General features: G+C 49.8%; 2 protein-coding genes and 4 non-coding genes across 6 annotated transcripts; 5 read left to right on the top strand and 1 right to left on the bottom strand.

The window, feature by feature from the left end:
- The first annotated feature begins 2,037 nt into the window (after positions 1-2,037).
- On the top strand, positions 2,038-4,642 carry RPS8 (ribosomal protein S8). Its single transcript, XM_052637896.1, has 6 exons — positions 2,038-2,087; positions 2,502-2,608; positions 3,042-3,141; positions 3,521-3,696; positions 3,912-4,041; positions 4,477-4,642. Exons 1-6 carry the CDS (start codon positions 2,084-2,086, stop codon positions 4,584-4,586), a joined length of 627 nt encoding a protein of 208 aa, XP_052493856.1. The 5' UTR covers positions 2,038-2,083; the 3' UTR covers positions 4,587-4,642.
- On the top strand, positions 2,339-2,418 carry LOC128045869 (small nucleolar RNA SNORD55/SNORD39). The gene has a single exon (XR_008199199.1). It is a non-coding gene; the product is annotated as a small nucleolar RNA SNORD55/SNORD39 (small nucleolar RNA).
- Positions 2,859-2,963, top strand: LOC128045872 (small nucleolar RNA SNORD46). The gene has a single exon (XR_008199202.1). It is a non-coding gene; the product is annotated as a small nucleolar RNA SNORD46 (small nucleolar RNA).
- Positions 3,760-3,829, top strand: LOC128045871 (small nucleolar RNA SNORD38). Its single transcript, XR_008199201.1, has one exon. It is a non-coding gene; the product is annotated as a small nucleolar RNA SNORD38 (small nucleolar RNA).
- On the top strand, positions 4,289-4,359 carry LOC128045870 (small nucleolar RNA SNORD38). Its single transcript, XR_008199200.1, has one exon. It is a non-coding gene; the product is annotated as a small nucleolar RNA SNORD38 (small nucleolar RNA).
- Positions 4,643-7,799: 3,157 nt separating the features above from the next.
- BEST4 (bestrophin 4) lies at positions 7,800-11,432 on the bottom strand. Its single transcript, XM_052637885.1, has 9 exons — positions 11,281-11,432; positions 11,094-11,188; positions 10,118-10,351; positions 9,803-9,957; positions 9,332-9,409; positions 8,660-8,845; positions 8,476-8,556; positions 8,211-8,365; positions 7,800-8,067 (listed from the first exon to the last, which is right to left on the bottom strand). Exons 1-9 carry the CDS (start codon positions 11,430-11,432, stop codon positions 7,800-7,802), a joined length of 1,404 nt encoding a protein of 467 aa, XP_052493845.1.
- Positions 11,433-21,511: the final 10,079 nt, after the last annotated feature.

Here is a 21,511-nt window from a genome sequence, read left to right as displayed (position 1 = left end):
GAGATTAGGTCAAATTGATAAGGCAAGAGATAAGCAAGGGTCCAATACCCCTGGGTCTCCTAGGCCATAAGGAATTTAGATTTTATTCTGAATGTGCAGGGAAGCCATGGAAGCTTGAAAATACAGAAGAGAGACTGGAATAATGCTGGGAGAATCCTTTCAGCATGGGATGGGATAGGATCTGGAGCCAAGTGCAAAAGAGTCTTATCAGGCAGTTTACTCGATTGAAAAACTTCCCTCTGCTTGAGTTTCTCTTCAGCCTTCTCTTTAAAGTTATACTTCTGATAAGAATTATCTACATATACTGTATCTTTTTAAATTTCCTGTTTGAATTTGAAATATCCAGTTTCAAATTTTTCCCCACTCCAATATAGCGCTCAACCCAATAATCACTAGTGAGAGTTGGACTATAAAGAAAGCTGAGCACTGAAGAATTGATGCTTTTGAACTGTAGTGCTGGAGAAGACTCTTGAGAGTCCCTTGGACTGCAAGGAGATCAAACCAGTCAATCATAAAGGAAATTAGTTTGAATATTCATTGGAAGGACTGATGCTGAAGCTGAAACTCCAATACTTTGGCCACCTGATGCGAAGAACTGACTCATTGGAAAAGACCCTGATGCAGGGAAAGATTGAGGGCAGAAGAGGAGAAAGGGATGACAGAGGATGAGATGGTTGGATGGCATCACCAACTCGATGGACAGGAGTTTGAGCAAGCTCCGGGAATTGGCGATGGGCAGGGAAGCCTGGCATGCTGCAGTCCACGGGGTCTCAAAGAGTCAGATAGGACTGAGCTTACTGAACTGAACTGAGTCCTCCTTCTAACTAGATGTCACGGTAGCATTAGACAATGACCTCACCCTGTGCTGGCTTTCCTCTGGCCGCTCTAATTGCTCCCTCCAGCTCCTTTTCTCTACCTGGCCTTAAATGTTGCCATTCCTCAAGCCTTGGTACTAGATCCTCCTTGTGTGCCACCAGTTGGCACACTACTGTATGCTGATGGGGCCCGTGAACTAAGAATAGTTTTCCTGTTTTTGTTTTGTTTTTTAACATTTATTTATTTGGCTGTACCAGGTCTTAGTTGTGGCACTTGGGATCTTCAGTTACTGCGTGCAAACTCTTACTTATGGGTTGTGGGATCTAGTTCCCTGACCTGCGTGGGGAGCACAGAGTCTTAGCCACTGGACCACCAGGGAAGTCCCGGTTTTTGTTATAAATGCTGGGATAAAAAAAATCAAAAGTACGTTTCATGACAGGTGAATGCTAGTATCCCTTCAATTTTATTGACACACAGTCACATCCATTCGTTTCCTATTGTCTATGGCTGGGTTCACACTACAGCAGCAAAAGTGAGTAGTGGTGACGCAGAACCTAGAGTATTAGCCAAAGTATTAGCCACAGAGGCCAAAGTATTAGCTCACCGTTTCCAAGAAAAGTTTGCTTTATGCTTTCTCCCCTAGGTTCCATTCATTCTGGTAGCTTTGGTTACCATATATATGCCAAAGCAGCATCTTCGGTCCAGATCCCTTCTTTACGGATGACCAGACATGAACATCCAGCTGCCTGTCATTCCCTCGTGCAGGAGTCACCAAGAGACCAGAATGAACAAGACCAGACCAGCTCCTACCTCAGCGTACCCCTTTTCGCTAAGTGGCACCAATATCCATCCAACCGGTCATGTGAGGAATTCGGAATCCTTGACACACCTCCTTTCCCCTAAATCAAACGAAACCTAAGTCCCCCTCTACTGTCTTCAACGCACCCACATCCACAGCCGTCACATAAAACGGGTCTTTTCAAACGTAAAGCCAGGCAACCCTCGCCGGCGTTTGTGCCCTGGAAGCAAAGGCGCTCGCGCATGCCAGACACCGCGAGATCCCCGCGCGGCCCTAGATCGCCGCGCAGCGTTCCCAGGACCCTCCTAAACCCGAGGCCTCGTCGCCGCCTCAGAAACGTAAGCAACACCGCCCTCCCGCCCCAAGCCGCTCTCTGCGGCGCCCGGAAGACACGTAAGGAGGCGGGGCTACGTATTACAAACCGGACCGTGACGCGCTGCGTTTTCTCTTTCCAGCCAGCGCCGAGCGATGGGTGAGTGGCGCTCTGCTTTGGGGCCGGGATCGGGGAGCGAGCTCAATCCGGCACCATCCTGCTTCGGGGCCCAGCCGGCAGCGCGGGCTGCCGGGCCCCTGGACACGGAGCCCCCGCGAGGAGGGTGGTGCTCGGGCTTGGGCAGCCGGGACCGTTCCAGGGGCCATTCCTGGAGCCGCAGGACTCGGGGCCGCGAGCGGCACCATCATGGCTGCCGGGGTCGGGACGGGAAGGGTCCGGGCTGCGTCGCACGTGCATGATGACACCTTGGAAATGCTGTGACCTCCCGACTGCGCTGTGGGGGAGCTAACCTTGGAGAGCTGAGCGTGCGACCGCCGGCGTGGGGCGTTGGGCTGGCGGCCTCGGCTCCGGGCTCCCTGCCTCAGGCTCCCGCCCCCCCGCTTCCACACGCAGGCATCTCTCGGGACAACTGGCACAAGCGCCGTAAGACCGGGGGCAAGAGAAAGCCCTACCACAAGAAGCGGAAGTATGAGCTGGGACGCCCCGCTGCCAACACAAAGGTGCGTGCGGGTCCTCACGGCCCGGGAGGTCGCTCCTGCGGCGTCGGTTGAATCTTTGTGCGGCTCTGCGAGTTGCTGTGGGGACTAGGCGGTCTCCTCGCCTTCGCGTGTTGGGTAGATACTGAGAGATCGCCTGAAGATTGCTGCCATGTCTTAGTAGCACCTGCAAGGGCGCCCGGAGCGAGTGGGCTTCTCGGCGCACCGAGCCTTAAGTTGCAGTGTTTGGAATCGGGCTTTTTCTCTTGGAGGTGACTGGAATGATGAAAAAGTATCCTTAGGCGTGGTTGTGGCCGTCTTGGTCACCTATGTGCCACTTGGCCAATGCTAGGGCTTGTCATAGTTACACTGACTGTTACCTCCGTCCGCGCCCGGGTTCCCTTCTCTCTCTCGCCTCTCCTTGATAACTTAGATCCTGTCTCCTTGTGTTTTCTAGATTGGCCCCCGCCGCATACACACAGTCCGTGTGCGGGGAGGCAACAAGAAGTACCGGGCCTTGAGGCTGGACGTGGGGAACTTCTCCTGGGGCTCGGAGTGTGAGTGAAGTCCTGCAGGCGTGGGTGGGAACTCAGCACCTAATCCTTGTTTTCAAGCTTCAGTAAGTGCTTTTAGCAGGAAGTCCATGGCCTGGACCAAGATACTAAAGTTCTCCTGTTGAACACCTTTGAGGTTGTGGAGACTTATCTCCAATCCTGTCCTGCCACTTAACTCGAATAGCCTCAGGGATTGGGGTTGAATCTGGAGACAGTGTGGGTGCCAGCCACGTCTGGAAAGATAGGTTTGTGGAAGATGAACTGTTGCTCTATGGCTCGATGGAGGCTTAGAGTTTCCCTTCTTAGGCCTTGCTAGGGTGGGGATGGAAGACTGTTGGCATCAGGTTTACTTGGCTTGATTCTGGATTTCTTCTGTGAGCAGGTTGTACACGCAAGACAAGAATAATCGATGTTGTCTATAATGCATCCAACAACGAACTGGTCCGTACCAAGACCCTGGTGAAGAACTGTATTGTGCTTATCGACAGCACACCGTACCGACAGTGGTACGAGTCCCACTATGCACTGCCCCTGGGCCGCAAGAAGGGGGCCAAGCTGGTGCGTGTTTGGGGAGCAACTTCCTGTAGGGGGTGCAGGGGGAGGCCAGCCTGATTCCAGCCTTCTTATGATGAAAACTCTGTCCAGTTCTGCTACTGAAGGGAGAGAGATGAAAGCCTTTAGTGCTGAGGAAGGTGGCAGGGCTGTGGGATGTGGCATTCCTGAACTAGGGTTTGGGGAGCCCCCTCTAAGCCATCTGTATTTCCTTTATTCAGACTCCTGAGGAGGAAGAGATTTTAAACAAGAAACGATCAAAGAAAATTCAGAAGAAATACGATGAGAGGAAAAAGAACGCGAAAATCAGCAGTCTTCTAGAGGAGCAGTTCCAGCAGGGCAAGCTTCTTGGTAAGATGACTTCTGCGTTTGGGGGAGGAGGCATCTCAAGATATGGTATGCTCTCTGGAGGCTAGAGAGTTCACCAGAAGGGTTTGATAACAGTGCACAAGCACAAATCAGAATATTTGATCATCTGGTTAGTTTGAAGCGGAAATGGAAGATAGTGGGCAGAAGCCGATAGGCCTGAACTTGGTCTAGGCCTCTTGAGTTTCAGGAGTATCTTGAGAACTCGTCTGTGTCCAGGCTGAGGGGATTGTCTCAGTGATGAAAACTTTGTCCAGTTCTGCTACTGATTTTCCAAGTGATGATAAAGTATATCTGAGGAGACTTTGGGCTTCGTGTCTGCCCCCAGGATACCTGGACCAAAGTGGGTGCTTAAGGGGATACATAGGTATGGGTAGGGCCACAGTGTCATTTTCCTGAGGACCACATACTTTCTTGCAGCATGCATCGCTTCAAGACCAGGCCAGTGTGGCCGAGCAGACGGCTATGTGCTAGAGGGAAAAGAGCTCGAGTTCTATCTGAGGAAGATCAAGGCCCGGAAAGGCAAATGAACCCTCTTCCCTCCTGTCTTAGCTCATCTAATAAAGGCGTTTACTGTTCTATGCCATGTTCATGTTCTGAGAATACTTGATGGTTTGGCACACTATAGAATGCCCCAACTCCCCCTGCCTGAAGGCCAGGCCTGTTATGGGGCTGTGAGTCTAGCAGGAGGAACAGTTCTCACTCCTGAGGCTGAGTTTCAGTGGCAACAGGGATGTGTTGTGCAGGCTGAGCAGAGGCTATGAGGGAGGTAACCCAGCTTGGGGCCCCTGCAGTATTGGACTGTTGACTGGACCATCGTTGGAACCAAAGCCATGTTGCCTCCCTAAAGTTCTTTTAGAGACCCTGTATGCAGACTTTGGTTTGGGTTTTTTTTTCAGGTTCCTGGTCTAGAAACCTTGAAATTGTATTCTACATTTCTGCATTGTTGAGCAGTTATACATACTATCTTAATTTTCTTTTGAGCTCTAATCCTTTCCCCTCTCCTTACTCAACAGTTTGTTAAATTGTTGAATTGGTTTCTTCTGCTTTCCCTTTTCATAGTTCCTCAGTTATTTGATGGTAGCAATTGGTGGTCTTTTAGGTTAAAGACAGGTTAAATCTTAGGTTATCCTTGGGTCATAACTCCCACATGAAATGTCACCAAATTTTTTTTGGTGCTAGTGGTAAAGAACCTGCCTTCCAGTGCAGGAGGCATAAGAGACGCAGGTTTGGTTCCTGGGTTGGGAAGATCCCCTGGAGCGGGGCATGGCAACCCATCCCAGTATTGCCTGGAGAATCCCATGGACAGAGGAGCCTGGTGGGTTGCAGTCCAAGGGCTGAAAACAGCTGGCAACCGAGCACAAAGCACAACTGCTGCTCTGGTCTCTTTTCTGCATCCTGCTTTGCTCTTCTGTTTTCTCCAACACGATCCCAGCTCCCTGTGATCGTTTTAAAGAGAGAAGATTTTTTTTTTTAACTTCTTTTGGATATGAACCATTTTTAATGGTCTTTATTAAATTTGTTACAAAACTGATTTTGTGTTTGGTATTTTGCCTGCACAGCTTGTGGGATCTTAGTTGCCCGACCAGAAATCAAACCTGTGCCCCCTGCATTGGAATGTAAAGTCGTAACCACTAGACCACCAGTGAAGTCCCTAAAAGATAAATTTTTTTACACAGCATCCCATCTCAAAGTTGCAACCAGAAGCTATGGAACTCAGTGAGCCCTAATCCCTTCTATGGTGACTGCCATCCTTACATGTGTTCACTTGCTATTCCTTTTGTTGGGAATACTTCCTGTCATGTGCCCACGGTGCCCACTCCTTTTAGATCTTTGTCAGTCCAGTGAGTTCCCTTCCCCTTCCATGCTGTATCTTTTGCCCTTGTTTTTTTCCTTATTTGGCATAAATTTTGTTTGCTTATCTTATTTTGAACCCTCTATTAAAATATATTTCTTGGGGAAACGGGTATGTTTATTGCTGCATCTCTAGTACCTGGAAAGTGGCACAGCAATACACCAATCAAATATGTACTTTAAGGAGTTCTAAAGAAAAGGTTTTATCCAATTTAAAGTGGTTGAAAAGCATTTGTCTTAAATGAGCCACAAATCTAAATTGGTTCATCAACTTGGCTAATTGCAGACTTCTGTAATTCCGACTTCTGGCTAAACGGTCGGAAAGGGTGGACCACTAAGACCAGCCCTTACCTTACCATTGACTCTGAGGAGACCTGACCTCTGCCTTCCCACCCAGTGATCTGATAACACCTGGTCATTAGCTGATGTTTGCTCGGAGAGCTGTGTGTTCGCGTGGCACAGCAACAAAAGAGCCTTGAATGCATGTACATCTCTACTGCTCTCCCTGATGAGTACTCAACCTGAAGCAAGGCCTCCTCTTTCAACCCTTCCAAAGCACTTCGGGTGCCTTCTGAGTGAATGGTGACCAGAAGGTGCCTTTTCTGGACAGTATAGGTTTTTCAACCAAGGCTGAGAAAAGTTCAGCATCCCGTCACCCAGCAGGAAAGCAGAACCCAGCATTGTAGTCCTGTCAGCAGTGCCAGAGGCTGCATGTCCTCAAGCTCTCCCTACATTCACCATGCCTTCCGTTTTTGAGTTTTGGCATTTGTTTACGGTAAAGCGTCTGTCTACAGTGCGGGAGACCCGGGTTCGAGCCCTGGGTTGGGAAGATCCCCTGGAGAAGGAAATGGCAATCCACTCCAGGACTATTGCCTGGAAAATCCCATGGACAGAGGAGCCTGGTAGACTACAGTCCATGGGATCTCAAAAGAGTCAGACACAACTGAGCGACTTCACTTTCACTTTCCTTTGGCTTTAACATTCAGCTTTGGCATTCACCAGTTTAGAAGGCAGGAATCTTAGAGAAACTCAGTTTAGGAGCAACTCTAGTACTCTGTGGGGCTGTTTTCCGAAGGCCCACTCATAACTCCTGAGTGCCTCAGACCCACCACAGAGATGGGACCTGCAGTTTTCACCCCTTAAATTGTCCTTGCGTTGTTTGATGGGAACAGAGAAGGGCTTGTTCAGATGCTGCAAGTCTAGGCTGGGTGCCTTCACATCTCAGTGTCAGCTTCCAGGGCAGACTCTCAAACCCTCTTTCCCCCCCGCCCCCCAAACCCTTATCTTTAGCCCACTTCAGAGTATGCCAGTTCAGTTTTAAGCAATTTTAATTGCACAAATAATAAATGAATACATTCTCATTGTAAACAAATTGAACATAACAGATAAAAGTAGCCAGTACACACTTTGGCCCCTCTTCAGGGTGAGGTTATCAGAATAAGGTATAGTCTAAACATCTTTTTATGTGACCCTGGGTGCAGCAGCAGCAGCATTCCCTGGAAACCTACTAGAAATATGCAAATTCTTAACCTCCATCCCAGACTTATCAATCAAATGCTGGGGGTGGTACCCAAGACTTTAACCAGCCCTTCAGTGATACTGATGCTCCGTCAAGTTTAAGAACTGGCCTAGCCCAAAATCACAGCGGAAATAAACTGCACCTGGGCTCCAGTCCTCTGTGCCTCGCCCTTGTGTCCTAGCTTCACCTCCAAGCCAACGTGGAAGCATCCTCTACCCTGATTCAGGCCCTTCTGCCATCGGGGGCGGTCCCTAGGTGCCCGGGCTTAGGGCACGTGGGAATGCTGCTCTAATAGCTCCGCAGGGCCTGCAAAGTGGGCGGGGGCGGGCCTGGGGGAGGCAGCTGGACTGCCCGCCCCGGCAGGTTTGGCTCAGGGCTCCTGGGTCTCGTCCCCTGACACTGACGCCTCCTCTTCGATGCGGTCCGCTGCCTCAATGTCGCCGCCCTCTTCGGCCCGGAAGCGCAGCAGATGCGGGGTACGGGGGGCGCGGACGCGGCCGAAGTTCCGGAGGCTGATGGCTGGCGAGGGAGCACCTACGCCCAGGAAGCGGCCGAGCAGCGGGGTCTGCGCGGTCACCGGCCGGGCTGGCCCAGGGGACGCCTCCACCTGCAGGCTCTGCTCGGGGTCGTCGCTCATGCTGTGGGCAGGCAGGAGGGCTGCGTGAGCAAGCCTCTGACAGCAGGTGGGCCGGGAGGGACCGAGTCCTGGGCGCCCGGAGGGTGGGTGGGGAACTGGAGCCTGGCTACTGACTCAGGTTCTGCCTCGGCCTGGGCTACTCACCGCAGGTTGAAGGTGGAGCCCAGGAAGGAAGGCCGCAGCGACTCGGCCACCGTGGCCACCGTGTAGGGCGGCTGCGCCGAGTCCTCATCCCAGTATGCGTCCTTCTCCGCGGGAGGCAGGTTCTGGTACATGTCATCCACGGAGAGCAGGGATACCTGGGAGCAGCAGGTCACAAGAATCCCCTTCTCCTCTGCGAACCCGAACTGAGAGCTGGCAAGGAGGGAGAGCCCGACTGCCAGGGAGCTGCCACCAGACCCTGAATCACCTGCAAGTTGCGGTCTATAAGCTGGTTGGTTTCAAAGTCGTCGTCATCCTCACCAAAGGGATTGATGATCTGTTCTGCCACCTGCAGGTGGTAAGAGAGTGTTTTCTGGGCTCAGAGCCCTACTTTCTAACCCCACAGTGTGGGTGGGTCCTGGGTCCATATCTCCTCCCCCTGAAGTGCCCACCTTGAGCCAGCCAGCATAGAAGAAGAACTGCAGCAGAGTGGTGAGAGGCACGTACATGTCCAGGTCTCCTACGGCTTGCCCTGGCTCCAGAGGCTCCTGAGGTTTGGCAGCCCCTGCCACTGGCTCCACAAACTGGCGGCCCACCAAGGAGAGGGCAAAGAAGGAGTATACTGCGATGGTCACCACCTGGAGGAGGGATGCCAGACTGAGTGGGACAGGTTAAAATGCTGTCTCTGCCCCGAGGGCCAGTGGTAGATCTAACAAGTAATTAAAACATGTATCGGGGACTTCCCTGGGGGTGAGCTCCCAATGTGGGGGGCCCAGGTTCGATCCCTAGTCAGGGAACTAGATGTCACATTGCTGCACCTTGAGTTTGCATGTGCCAACTAAAGCTCCCCCATGGTGCAAATAAGACCCAACCCAGCCAATTACATAAATATTTTAAAAAATAAATTTAAAAATAAATACAACATATAGCAAGGTGTGGCAGCACCAAATGGGAGGGGATCATCTTAGTGAGGGCCCAGGGAGGCTTTGAGGATGAGCCCTTGGCTATTTAGTGTCTCACTGGACTGAACTGCCCCCGGGCAGGTACCATCTCTAGTTCTCAGTGTCACACACAGCACAGGACATACAGTAGGCACTGGGACTGGGGAGGTGAGAGGCAGTTACTTGGGTGTAGACGAGCGGGATGCTGATCCAGTCATAGTGGAAGAGCATGCTGCACTTGGCCCGGTACTTATTCAGCTCCTGGTGGAACAGCAGGAAGAGGAAGTCAGTGGAGACAGAAAGGAAGAAAGAAGAGGACGGGGGAGTCCAGTACACATTAGGCCTGGGCTAGGTCTCATTGTGCTTTCAGAGGTGTTGTCAGGCCGGGGTGCCTGTGATGGAAGGCAGTTTAGCACAGTGACTGCAAGGACAGACCCTGGAGCCAGAAGGTCTGAGGATGAATCTCAGCTCCACTAACTAGCTGTGTGACTTGGGCAAGTTTGTTTTTTCCGCTTCTTGCCTCAGTTTCCTCACTTCCTCACACTTGCTGCGCTACATATCGACACCATGTCGGTGTTAAGCACTGAAATTATGGTTGCAGTAAGCAAAACTAGGGGGAGGAGGGCAGATGGGCCCAGTCCTAGGCTGACTCACGTCCAGGAGCAGGCAGAGAGCAATGTCATCACGGATTCGCCCATCTTTCCGGGCCTGGGCCGCCAGGTTGGTGAACCAGACGCAAGGAATCCAGTACTTATTGAAGTCAGATTTCAGGCTCTCAAACTTTTTCCTCTCTTCCTGGGACATAAAACCTGCAGGGATTGAAGAGAAAGAAATGAAGTATCATCCTTGGCCTCCAGGACTCACCGCTCTGGGGTCCTGGAGCTCCCCCTGGTGGTCAAACCTCCCCGCCTAGGAGACCCTCGGGGCAGGTCCGGTCCAGTCCCTCCCAGGGCTCCCTGAGCGCGGCACCTGCGTCCACCACATGCTCCATGGTGGGAAAGCGCTTGAGTACGCGCGTGCTGACAGAGCGCAGCACCAGCACTGACGCCAGGTTGGCGTAGCGGATGAGGGTGCGGCGCAGCAGACGGCCACGCTGGTCCACGCCGTGCACCGTGGCCGAGATGACGCACATCAGCTGGTCCGGCAGCGGGATGCTTGTGTACTGGGCCCACCAGCGGTTCACCACCATGGTCACGTAGAAACCTGGTCGCCGCCGTGGGTGGTGGGGACGGGAAGGGAAGACGGAGGGCTTGGAAGTCAGTGTGTCCTGCCCGCAGCCAGAACGCCTGGTCCAAGCCAGGTGGAACCAAGGCAGGGGGAAGGACACATTGACTCCAGCACCCTGCCTCGCTTGTCAGAGGGACAGCCTCATCCTCTGATCACGCCCTGAGGGACCAAACCAGGCAGGGAGGAAGAAGACTGCAGACCTCCTCAGGCAGAAGAGACGTGATGGTTCAAGTCCAGGCAGTGGTTAACTCTGAGCCCTGCTTCCCATGAGGGTGTGGAGGGAGGTGTCACCTCTCTCCAGTTCCCCTGAAGGACGCAGAGGGCTGTGAGGCCAGCAGCAGGCTGGGGCTGTGTTTGGAGTGAGGGTTGGGCTGGTGATAGGCAGGCCCTGCTGCTGCTGCTGCTGCTCCTAAGTCGCTTCAGTCGTGTCCGACTCTTAGCGACCCCATGGACTGCAGCCTACCAGGCTCCTCTGCCCATGGGATTTTTCCAGGCAAGAGTACTGGAGTGGGTTGCCATTGCCTTCTCCGAGGCAGCGCCTAGTCCTCTGGAAATCCTGGACCCGACACACAGCTCCCATGTCTGCTGAGCCTGCTCTGGTTGACCTCCAGATGTGCCGCTGGGCTAATTCTGACCCTCAGAGCTAGCAGCCCAGCCCAAAGGTCAGGAAAGATGGCTAGGAGGCTGCAAGCAAGAACCCCTTGTCCTTTGAACTTACCCAGTACAAAGGACAAGGGGATGAGGTCCGCAGAGCGGTTGCAGTATCGGGCCACCTGAGCATACACATGCTTCTGCTCCTGGGTCAGCAGCAGCCTGGGGAAGGTCAGGTAGGGCCTGGGTTAGAGGGAGGTGGGCAACCTAGTCCCCCGCAGGCCAACCCTGAGACCCTGCCCTCACCCTCGCACCGGTAGGTGACGCTGAGCAGAGCATACAGGGCGATGAAGAGGAGGAACTCCTTGTAGAGGAGCTTGTAGATGCTTCCCCGCCAACGGAGAAGCAGGCCAGAGAAGCCTCCGAAGCGGGCCTCCGCCACTTTGAGGGTGTAGGAGACGGTCATGGTGCTGGCGGCCTGGGGCAGAAGGTCGTGAGAGCTGCCCTTGGAGCTGTCCTTCTCTCCCCACAAACCTCCTCCTTAGCCTGTCTTATCACCCAGCTTAGGTCCCCAAGTAACCTCCCACAACTCTGGTCCCCCCTGACCCCAGCCTTCACCCTTTCAGTAGGAAGGAAGCAGACAAGTGGACAGAGCACACCTCCAGCCCCCTAGGCTTAGTGGCACATGGGTCAAACCAGGATGAGATGGGGCAGAGGGGAGCTGAGATCCACATCCTCTCCTGCCTGAGGCTGCCCCAAGCTCCTCTTCCACTTGCAGGACTAGGAGGAACCCCTGAACTGCTGAGGACAGGAGACTCAACTGTCGCCCAGCCCCACACACCGTGGGGTCTTGCTCTCGAAGCTGATAGTTGGTCTCTCAAGGCGCAGGGCACCCTGACCCCCATCCCACACCTACCTGCCTGCTCTGGACAGCAGCCTGTGCCGAGGAAGGGGAACTGAGCTAGCCTTCACCCCACAACACTTAAGTACCTCCTGGGCCCATAAAGTTTGGCCGGACTGAGGTTATCATTGATGGATTGAGGCTGCCACCCGGCTTCCCCTGGTGCTGGGAACTGGCTGTGTCTTCCTGTGCCTGCAGGGCTGGGCTGGCCTTTGAGTGCTATAAATGCCTCTGCATTGACCCTACAGCTCACACCACGTCCTTGGAGCCAAGGTGACAGAACTGACTGTCCCACGCTCCAGGTGAGAAGACAGAGGCATGATAAAGTGTCATAACAGCTGCTGATGGCAGAGCACTGACTAAGTGGCAGGCACGGTGCCAGAGCACCAGTCCATCAAATCTCTGGCCTGTCCTGGGAAGCTCCCTCCCCACGCTGCGAGCTGGTTCTCCCTGCAAGTGGTTCCTGAAGAGAGGAAGCATGGAGAGGTGGTTAGGAACGTAAGTTTGTGAGGCCGACACACCTGAGGTTGAATTCTGCCTCTCTGTGGCTTTATCCAAGATACCTAATCTCTCTGAACTTCAGTTTGCTCCTCTGTAAAACAGTATCAATAACTCCTTCCTCACAAGGCAGTGGGGAATATTCAGAGCAAGAATGCCCGGAGCCTGGAGCATGCAGGCATTCATCCTGGGCAACTATCACCATGAAAAGCCAGACTTTTCCCTTTGGTTTCCACCTAGCGGTCCACTGTTGCTTCTCAGAACCTGGGATGCCTGGCCGGCCTCTCCCCAAGCCAAACAGTGCCAGGTCCTGGCTTTTAACATAGGCACTTTTTTAAGTGCCTATGAGATGCCCCCACTTCCATCTGCTGTCATCAGCCTCTGACCTCGCTCCTTTTCACTGCTCCTTTGAGGTCCTCTCTCAAATCAGTTAGTCATATCAACCTAAAATCTTCTACAAAGAGGTCTCCCCTCCAGCCCACAAGACCTTGGACAGGATTACATCTGATTCATCTCAATAAAGCTGAGGACTTGAACCCAGGCAGGCTTTTCTTTTCTCTTTCTATTTTATTTAAAAAAATTTAAAATTAGAGTACAGTTGATTTACAATGTTGTGTTTGTTTCTGCTGTACAGCCAAGTGAATTATTTATGCATATGCATATATCCACTTTTATTTAGATTGTTTTCCCATATAGGCCATTACAGAGTATTGAGTTCCTTGTGCTATACAGCAGGTCCTTATTAGTTATCTACTTTATATATAATAGTGTATATATATCAATTTCAATCTCCCAATTTATATCCCTTCACCTCCTCCCCCCATAACTATAAGTTTGTTTTCTGCATCTGTGATTCTATTTCTGTTTTGTAAATAAGTTCTTTTATACCATTTTTTTTAGATTCCATATATAAGTGATATCATATATTTGTCTTTCTCTGACTTCACTTAACATGAGAATCTCTAGGTCCATCCATGGCATTATTTAATTTTTTATGGCTAAGTAATATTCCATTGTATATATACACCACATCTTTTTTATCCATTCTCTGATGAACATTTAGGTTGCTTCCATGTCTTGACTATTGTAAACAGTGCTGCTGTGAACACTGGGGTGCATGTATCTCTTAACCTGAAAGACATCTGGTCCCTCTCCCCACTTTTTGTAAGAAACTCCCTGAATGAGCAAGGTCTGAGAGCCAACTCATGGCCTGACGAGTTATGTTCTCCTTCCCAGGCTCAGGGGAGGTGTCCATATGTAGAAAGAACAGGACTGTGTGTGTGTTTGTCCTGGAGGTCTGGAAAACCCACGAGCTGACCTGCAAAAGGGCAAGATACCAGTTCTGGGGCCTTAACCCCCTGGCCTTGCAACCCCTTCCCACGCTCTGATCTGTGGCTTTCCTAGAGCATTCTGGACGGCTTCTCTTAAAGAGTCTCTGGTACCTGGGGAGCTCGGGCCCTGAGGTCCTATCACTTCTCTGACAGTGCTTCCAGTTGGCTGTGTTTTAGTCCTTAGCTCCCATCCCCATCTGAGGCTGTCTCACATCTGCCTGTTACCCAACTCTCTGGATCCCTGACCTGTGAATTTCCCACAGAGCCATGGGTAAAGGTACAGAACCTGAAGCCTTGCCCCAGGAGGGAGCAGTCCCCAGGCCCCACCCTGCCCCTCCTTCCTGAGTCACTTTATCTCCCTTCCCAGTTGCTGACAGGTCCCTTTGTTTTATGGTCAAGGAGAGGGAACCACTCCACCTGTAAATCATTTTCCCCACCCTTCTCTATCCTCCCCTAGCTCTTGCCCCCACCTCTCTTCTGGTCCTAACCGCCAGTGCCCCTCCCCTCCTCACAGCTGAGAGCTGATATATGACTTGGCAGTTTATTGCATGGAGTCTGGAGCCAGAGTGCCTAGATGGTTTTTTTTTAAGAGCACGTTTTATACATTTATTTATTTTGTTGTTCAGTCGCTAAATCATATCCAACTCTTTGTGACCCCTTGGACTGCAGTGCAACAGGCTTCCCTGTCCTTCACTATCTCCCAGAGTTTGCCCAAACTCTTGTCCATTGAGTGAATATTTATTTATGTATTTGGTTGCACCGGGTGCTAGTTGCAGCATGCGGGATCTTCAGTTGCAGCATGTGAATTCTTAGTTGTTAATACATAGGGTCTAGTTCCCTGCCCAGGAATTGAACCCAGGCCCCGTGTGTTGGAAGCATAAAATCTTAGCCACTGATCCACCAGGGAAGTCCCTGCCCATATTTTTAAATCCAGACTCCACAGTGAACTACCTTTGTGACCTTGTTCTTAAGCAAACTGTTTAACCTCTGTCGTTAACTTCCCTGTGGGGAAACAAAGATAATACCTATCTCACAGAGTTGTTGTGACTATCAAATGAATTAATATTTATGCAGCGCTTGGTAAGCATGAAATGCTCCTGTAGATATTAACTTCTCCTTTCTGTTGCAGCTCTTGTACTTCCACCTTTGCCCCTACCAAGGACACTTGAGATCTCTTTGTTGTTGAATCCAGTAGGCGTCTCCTGAGTCCTCACCTTACTTGGTATCTTTCACTATTTTTTTTTTAATTTATATATTTGGCCACACAAACATGTGGGATCTTAGTTCCCCAACCAGGAATCAAACCTGTGTCCCTTTCATTGGAAGTGCAGAGTCTTAGCCACTGGATCACCAGAGAAGTCCTGCATCTTTCATTCTTGAAAGACTCCCTTGACCTCTGTGACCTGATACCCTCAAGAGATTCTGACTCTGAGCTGCCAAGGGGTAGGCATTTGGGATAAGTGTTCAACTAGGAGCAGCAGGTCTGAGAGCATCCTCTGGGAGATGGAGACTCAGAGAGCTCAGAAAAACCTCAGCTTGGTCAGAGGTTGTGAGTATCTTGTGGGGAGGAGAAAGGGCACCAGTAAGAGGGACTGAGAGATGAGTAGAATAGGAGGACAGATGCAAGGACAGAGAACTAGTGACTCCCAGAAAAGTCAGGCAGGGGAATCCGCTGGCCGTCCAGTGGTTACATTTCCACTGCAGGGGGCACGGATTTGATCTCTGGTTGGGGAACTAAGATCCTGCATGCCATGCGGCCAAAGAATAAATTAAAAAGTCATGCAGTGGTGAATAGTGGGGTCAGGCATCTTGGGTTCAGGTCTTGGCTCTGCCCCTTAACCTTGGGCAAGAGGCTTAGCCCCATGAGCCTCAGTTTCCTCATCTGTGAATTGGAGATAAAAATCCCATGACATCATAAAGTTACTGTGAACAGTCCAGAAGATAAATGCTTAGCCCATGCCTGGTTTGTGGCAGTGTATAAGATCCATTAATGGCAGCTTATGTGACACTGAAGGAGGAGGCAGAGTAGGCTGGCAGGCCCTTCAGTTACAGCATCCAGGAGGATGTCCTCCTGATGCCTGGGCTCCTGGAGGAGGGCTCCAGAACCTTATTAACCTTCCAAGGGGAGGAGACAGTGATGGCTAACAGAACATGCCACCCCCAAATGAGCCACTTTGGCATATTGGTTACTTTGAGCTAAATAGGCACTTGAAAAATTGCAAATGCAGGGAGAGGCTTTCTCTGAACTCACCTTATCTGCCTGAAGAGGGAGCCTCCAAAGAAACTCAGTCATCACAAATCCCCTTCCTGGGAGTTTCATCTCATATCACTGGAATTCTATATCACATCCAGACCAACTTTGTCATAAACTATCATATCTCCCATCCATTCGTCTAAGGGCCCATACCTCTTTCCTGTAAATTATTTACTCTCCCCTAAGAGGCCTACATTCTCCTATCCCTTTCTCTATTCAGTTGGTATTTAAACCTCAATTCTAAGCCACATGGAGAAGTTATTCATTTTCCCCTGGAATATCCCCCATGTATAGGCTTCCCATACTGTTCATGGGTATCTCAAGGCAAGAATACTGAAGTGGTTTGCCATTCCCTTCTCCAGTGGACCACATTTTGTCAGAACTCTCCACCACCATGATCCGTCCATCTTGGGTGGCCCTACATGGCATGACTCACAACTTCACTGAGTTAGACAAGGCTGTGGTCAGTTTGATCAGTTTTCTGTGTTTGTGGTTTTCACAATCTGGTTTCTGTCTGTCCTCTGATAGGTAACAATAAAAGGCTTATGAAAGCTTCCCGATGGGGGAGACTGACTGTGGAAGAAACTGGGTCTTGTTCTGATGGGCTGGGTCATGCTCAGTATGTAGGTGTTGCAAGAGGGCATCAGAGGGCAGACACCCTGAAACCATAATCACAGAAAACTAGTCAATCTAATCACACTAGGACCACAGCCTTGTCTAACTCAATGAAACCAAGCCATGCCGGTGGGGCCACCCAAGACAGGCGGGTCATGATGGAGAGGTCTGACAGAATGTGGTCCATTGGAGAAGGGAATGGCAAACCACTTCAGTATTCTTGCCTTGAGAACCCCATGAACAGTATGAAAAGGCAAAATGATAGGATACCAAAAGAGGAACTCCCCAGGTCAGTAGGTGCCCAATATGCTACTGGAGATCAGTGGAGAAATAACTCCAGAGAGAATGAAGGGATGGAGCCAAAAACAATACCCAGTTGTGGATGTGCCTGGTGATAGAAGCAAGGTCCGATGCTGTAAAGAGCAATACTGCATAGGAACCTGGAATGTCAGGTCCATGAATCAAGGCAAATTGGAAGTGGTCAAACAGGTGATGGCAAGGGTGAACGTCGACATTCTAGGAATCAGCAAACTAAAATGGACTGGAATGGATGAATTTTACTCAGATAACCATTATATCTACTACTGTGGGCAGGAATCCCTTAGAAGAAATGGAGTAGCCATCATGGTCAACAAAAGAGTCCAAAATGCAGTACTTGGATGTAATCTCAAAAACGACAGAATGATCTCTGTTTGTTTCCAAGGCAAACCATTAAATATCCAAGTAATCCAAGCCTATGCCCCAACCAGTAATGCTGAAGAAGCTGAAGTTGAATGGTTCTATGAAGACCTACAAGACCTTTTAGAACTAACACCCAAAAAAGATGTCCTTTTCATTATAGGGGACTGGAATGCAAAAGTAGGAAGTCAAGAAACACCTGGAGTAACAGGCAAATTTGGCCTTGGAATGTGGAATGAAGCAGGGCAAAGACTAATAGAGTTTTGCCAAGAAAATGCACTGGTCATAGCAAACACCCTCTTCCAACAACACAAGAGAAGACTCTACACACGGACATCACCAGATGGTCAACACCGAAATCAGATTGATTATATTCTTTGCAGCCAAAGATGGAGAAGCTCTATACAGTCAGCAAAAACAAGACCAGGAGCTAACTGTGGCTCAGATCATGAACTCCTTATTGCCTAATTCAGACTGAAACTGAAGAAAGTAGGGAAAACCACTAGACCATTCAGGTATGACCTAAATCAAATCCCTTATGATTATACAGTGGAAGTGAGAAATAGATTTAAGGGACTAGATCTGATAGATAGAGTGCCTGATGAACTATGGACAGAGGTTCGTGACATTATACAGGAGACAGGGATCAAGACCATCCCCATGGAAAAGAAATGCAAAAAAGCAAAATGGCTGTCTGAGGAGGCCTTACAAATAGCTGTGAAAAGAAGAGAAGTGAAAAGCAAAGGAGAAAAGGAAAGATATAAGCATTTGAATGCAGAGTTCCAAAGAATAGCAAGAAAAGATAAGAAAGCCTTCCTCAGCGATCAATGCAAAGAAATAGAGGAAAACAAAAGAATGGGAGAGACTAGAGATCTCTTCAAGAACATTAGAGATAGCAAGGGAACATTTCATGCAAATATGGGCTCGATAAAGGACAGAAATGGTCTGGACCTAACAGAAGCAGAAGATATTAAGAAGAGGTGGCAAGAATACACAGAACTGTACAAAAAAGATCTTCACGACCAAGATAATCACGATGGTGTGATCACTCACCTAGAGCCAGACATCCTGGAATGTGAAGTCAAGTGGGCCTTAGAAAGCATCACTATGAACAAAGCTAGTGGAGGTGATGGAATTCCAGTTGAGCTATTTCAAATCCTGAAAGATGATGCTGTGAAATTGTTGCACTCAATATGCCAGCAAATTGGGAAAACTCAGCAGTGGCCACAGGACTGGAAAAGGTCAGTTTTCATTCCAATCCCAAAGAAAGGCAATGCCAAAGAATGCTCAAACTACCGCACAATTGCACTCATCTCACATGCTAGTAAAGTAATGCTCAACGTTCTCCAAGCCAGGCTTCAGCAATACGTGAACCATGAACTTCCTGATGTTCAAGCTGGTTTTAGAAAAGGCAGAGGAACCAGAGATCAAATTGCCAACATCCGCTGGATCATGGAAAAAGCAAGAGAGTTCCAAAAAAACATCTATTTCTGCTTTATTGACTATGCCAAAGCCTTTGACTGTGTGGATCACAATAAACTGTGGAAAATTCTGAAAGAGATGGGAATACCAGACCAGCTGACCTGCCTCTTGAGAAACCTATATGCAGGTCAGGAAGCAACAGTTAGAACTGGACATGGAACAACAGACTGGTTCCAAATAGGAAAAGGAGTACATCAAGGCTGTATATTGTCACCCTGCTTATTTAACTTCTATGCAGAGTACATCATGAGAAACGCTGGACTGGAAGAAACACAAGCTGGAATCAAGCTTGCCGGGAGAAATATCAATAAGCTCAGATATGCAGATGACACCACCCTTATGGCAGAAAGTGAAGAGGAACTAAAAAGCCTCTTGATGAAAGTGAAAGAGGAGAGTGAAAAAGTTGGCTTAAAGCTCAACATTTGGAAAACGAAGATCATGGCATCCGGTCCCATCACTTCATGGGAAATAGATGGGGAAACAGTGGAAACAGTGTCAGACTTTATTTTTTTGGGCTCCAAAATCACTGCAGATGGTGACTGCAGCCATGAAATTAAAAGACACTTACTCTTTGGAAGGAAAGTTATGACCAACCTACACAGCATCTTCAAAAGCAGAGACATTACTTTGCCAACAAAGGTCCATCTAGTCAAGGCTATGGTTTTTCCAGTGGTCATGTTTGGATGTGAGAGTTGGACTGTGAAGAAAGCTACTGCTACTGCTAAGTCACTTCAGTCGTGTCCGACTCTGTGTGACCCCATAGACGGCAGCCCACCAGGCTCCCTCGTCCCTGGGATTCTCCAGGCAAGAACACTGGAGTGGGTTGCCATTTCCTTCTCCAGTGCATGCAAGTGAAAAGTGAAAGGGAAGTCGCTCAGTCGTATCCAACTCTTAGCGACCCCATGGACTGCTGCCTACCAGGCTTCTCCATCTGTAGGATTTTCCAGGCAAGAGTACTGGAGTGAGGTGCCATTGCCTTAAGAATTGATGCTTTTGAACTGTGGTGTTGGAGAAGACTCTTGAGAATCCCTTGGACTGCAAGATCCAACCAGTCCATTCTGAAGGAGATCAGCCCTGGGATTTCTTTGGAAGTAATGATGCTGAAGCTGAAACTCCAGTACTTTGGCCACCTCATGCAAAGAGTTGACTTATTGGAAAAGACTCTGATGCTGGGAGGGACTGGGTGCAGGAGGAGAAGGGGACGTTAGAGGATGAGATGGCTGGATGGCATCACTGACTCGATGGACGTGAATCTGAGTGAACTCCGGGAGTTGGCGATGGACAGGGAGGCCTGGCGTGCTGCAGTTTATGGGGTCGCAAAGAGTTGGACATGACTGAGTGACTGAACTGAACTGATGCTCAGTAATCTTTAAGGCAATTTTCTATTTATGGGCAGGTTGTTTTCCTTCCCTATTGTTTGACCTGAGACCAAACTATGGTGGAGGTAATGAAGAAAATGGCAACATCCCTCAAAAGGTCCCATGCAGGCACTGCTACACTCAGTGCCCCCGACCCTGCAGCAGGCCACTGGCCCATGCCTCCACCGGAGACTCCAGGACACTCCCAGGCAAGTCTGGGTCAGTCTCTTGTGAGGTCACTGCTCCCTTCTCTTGGGTCCTGGTGTAGGCAAGGTTTTGTTTATGCCCTTCAAGAGTCTGTTTCCCCAGTCCTATGTAAGTTCTGGCAGCTCTATGGTGAGGCTAATGATGACCTCCTCCAAGAGGGCTTATGCCACACCCAGGTCTGCTGCACCCGGAGACCCTGCCCTGCAGGGCCGCTGCTGACCTGTACCTCCACAAGAGACACTCAGACACTCAAGGCAGGTCTGGCTCTGTCTGTGTGGGGTCTCCTGGTGTGCACAGGGTTTTGCTTGAGCCCTCCGAGTGTCTCTGGTGGGTATGGGATTTGATTCTAAATGTGATTTTGCCCCTCCTACCATCTTGCTGGGGCTTCTCCTTTGCCCTCAGACGTGGAGTATCTGTTTTGTTGGTTTTTTTTTTAGTGGGATCCAACATTCTCCTGTCAATGAGAGAGAAAGTTGGCTTAAAATTCAACATTCAGAAAACTAAGATCATGGTATCTGGATGGGAAATAGATGGAGAAACAATGGAAACAGTGAAAGACTTTTTTTTTTTTGTCTCCAAAATCACTGCAGATGGTGACTGCAGCCTTGAAATTGAAAGACACTTGCTCCTTGGAAGAAAAGCTATGACCAACCTAGACAGCATATTAAAAAGTGGAGACATTACTTTGCTGACAAATGTCCGTCTAGTCAAAGTTATGGTTTTCCCAGTAGTCATGTATGGATGTGAGAGTTGGACTATAAAGAAAGCTGAGTGCTGAAGAACTGATGCTTTTGAACTGTGGTGTTGGAGAAGACTCTTGAGAGTCCTTGGACTGCAAGGAGATCCAACCAATCAATTCTAAAGGAAATCAGTCCTGAATATTAATTGGGAGGACTGATGCTGAAGCTGAAATTCCAATACTTTGGCCACCTGAGACTCATTGGAAGAGACCCTGATGCTGGGAAAGATTGAAGGCAGGAGGAGAAGGGGACGACAGAGGATGAGATGGTTGGATGGCATCACCGACTCGAGGGACGTGAGTTTGAGCAAGCTCCAGGAGTTGGTGAAGGACAGTGAGGCCTGGCGTGCTGCAGTCCATGGGGTCACAAAGAGTCAGACACGACTGAGCGACTGAACTGATGTGCTTCCCAGGCGGCGCTAGTGGTAAAAGAACACGCCTGCCAATGCAGGAGATGTAAAAGACGGTTCTTTTATGTAAAT

This window comes from Budorcas taxicolor, chromosome 3 (assembly GCF_023091745.1).
Source record: "Budorcas taxicolor isolate Tak-1 chromosome 3, Takin1.1, whole genome shotgun sequence".
Lineage (NCBI taxonomy): Eukaryota > Metazoa > Chordata > Mammalia > Artiodactyla > Bovidae > Budorcas > Budorcas taxicolor.
Note: the sequence above shows the minus strand (reverse complement) of the source record. Positions and strands in the feature narration are given on the sequence as shown.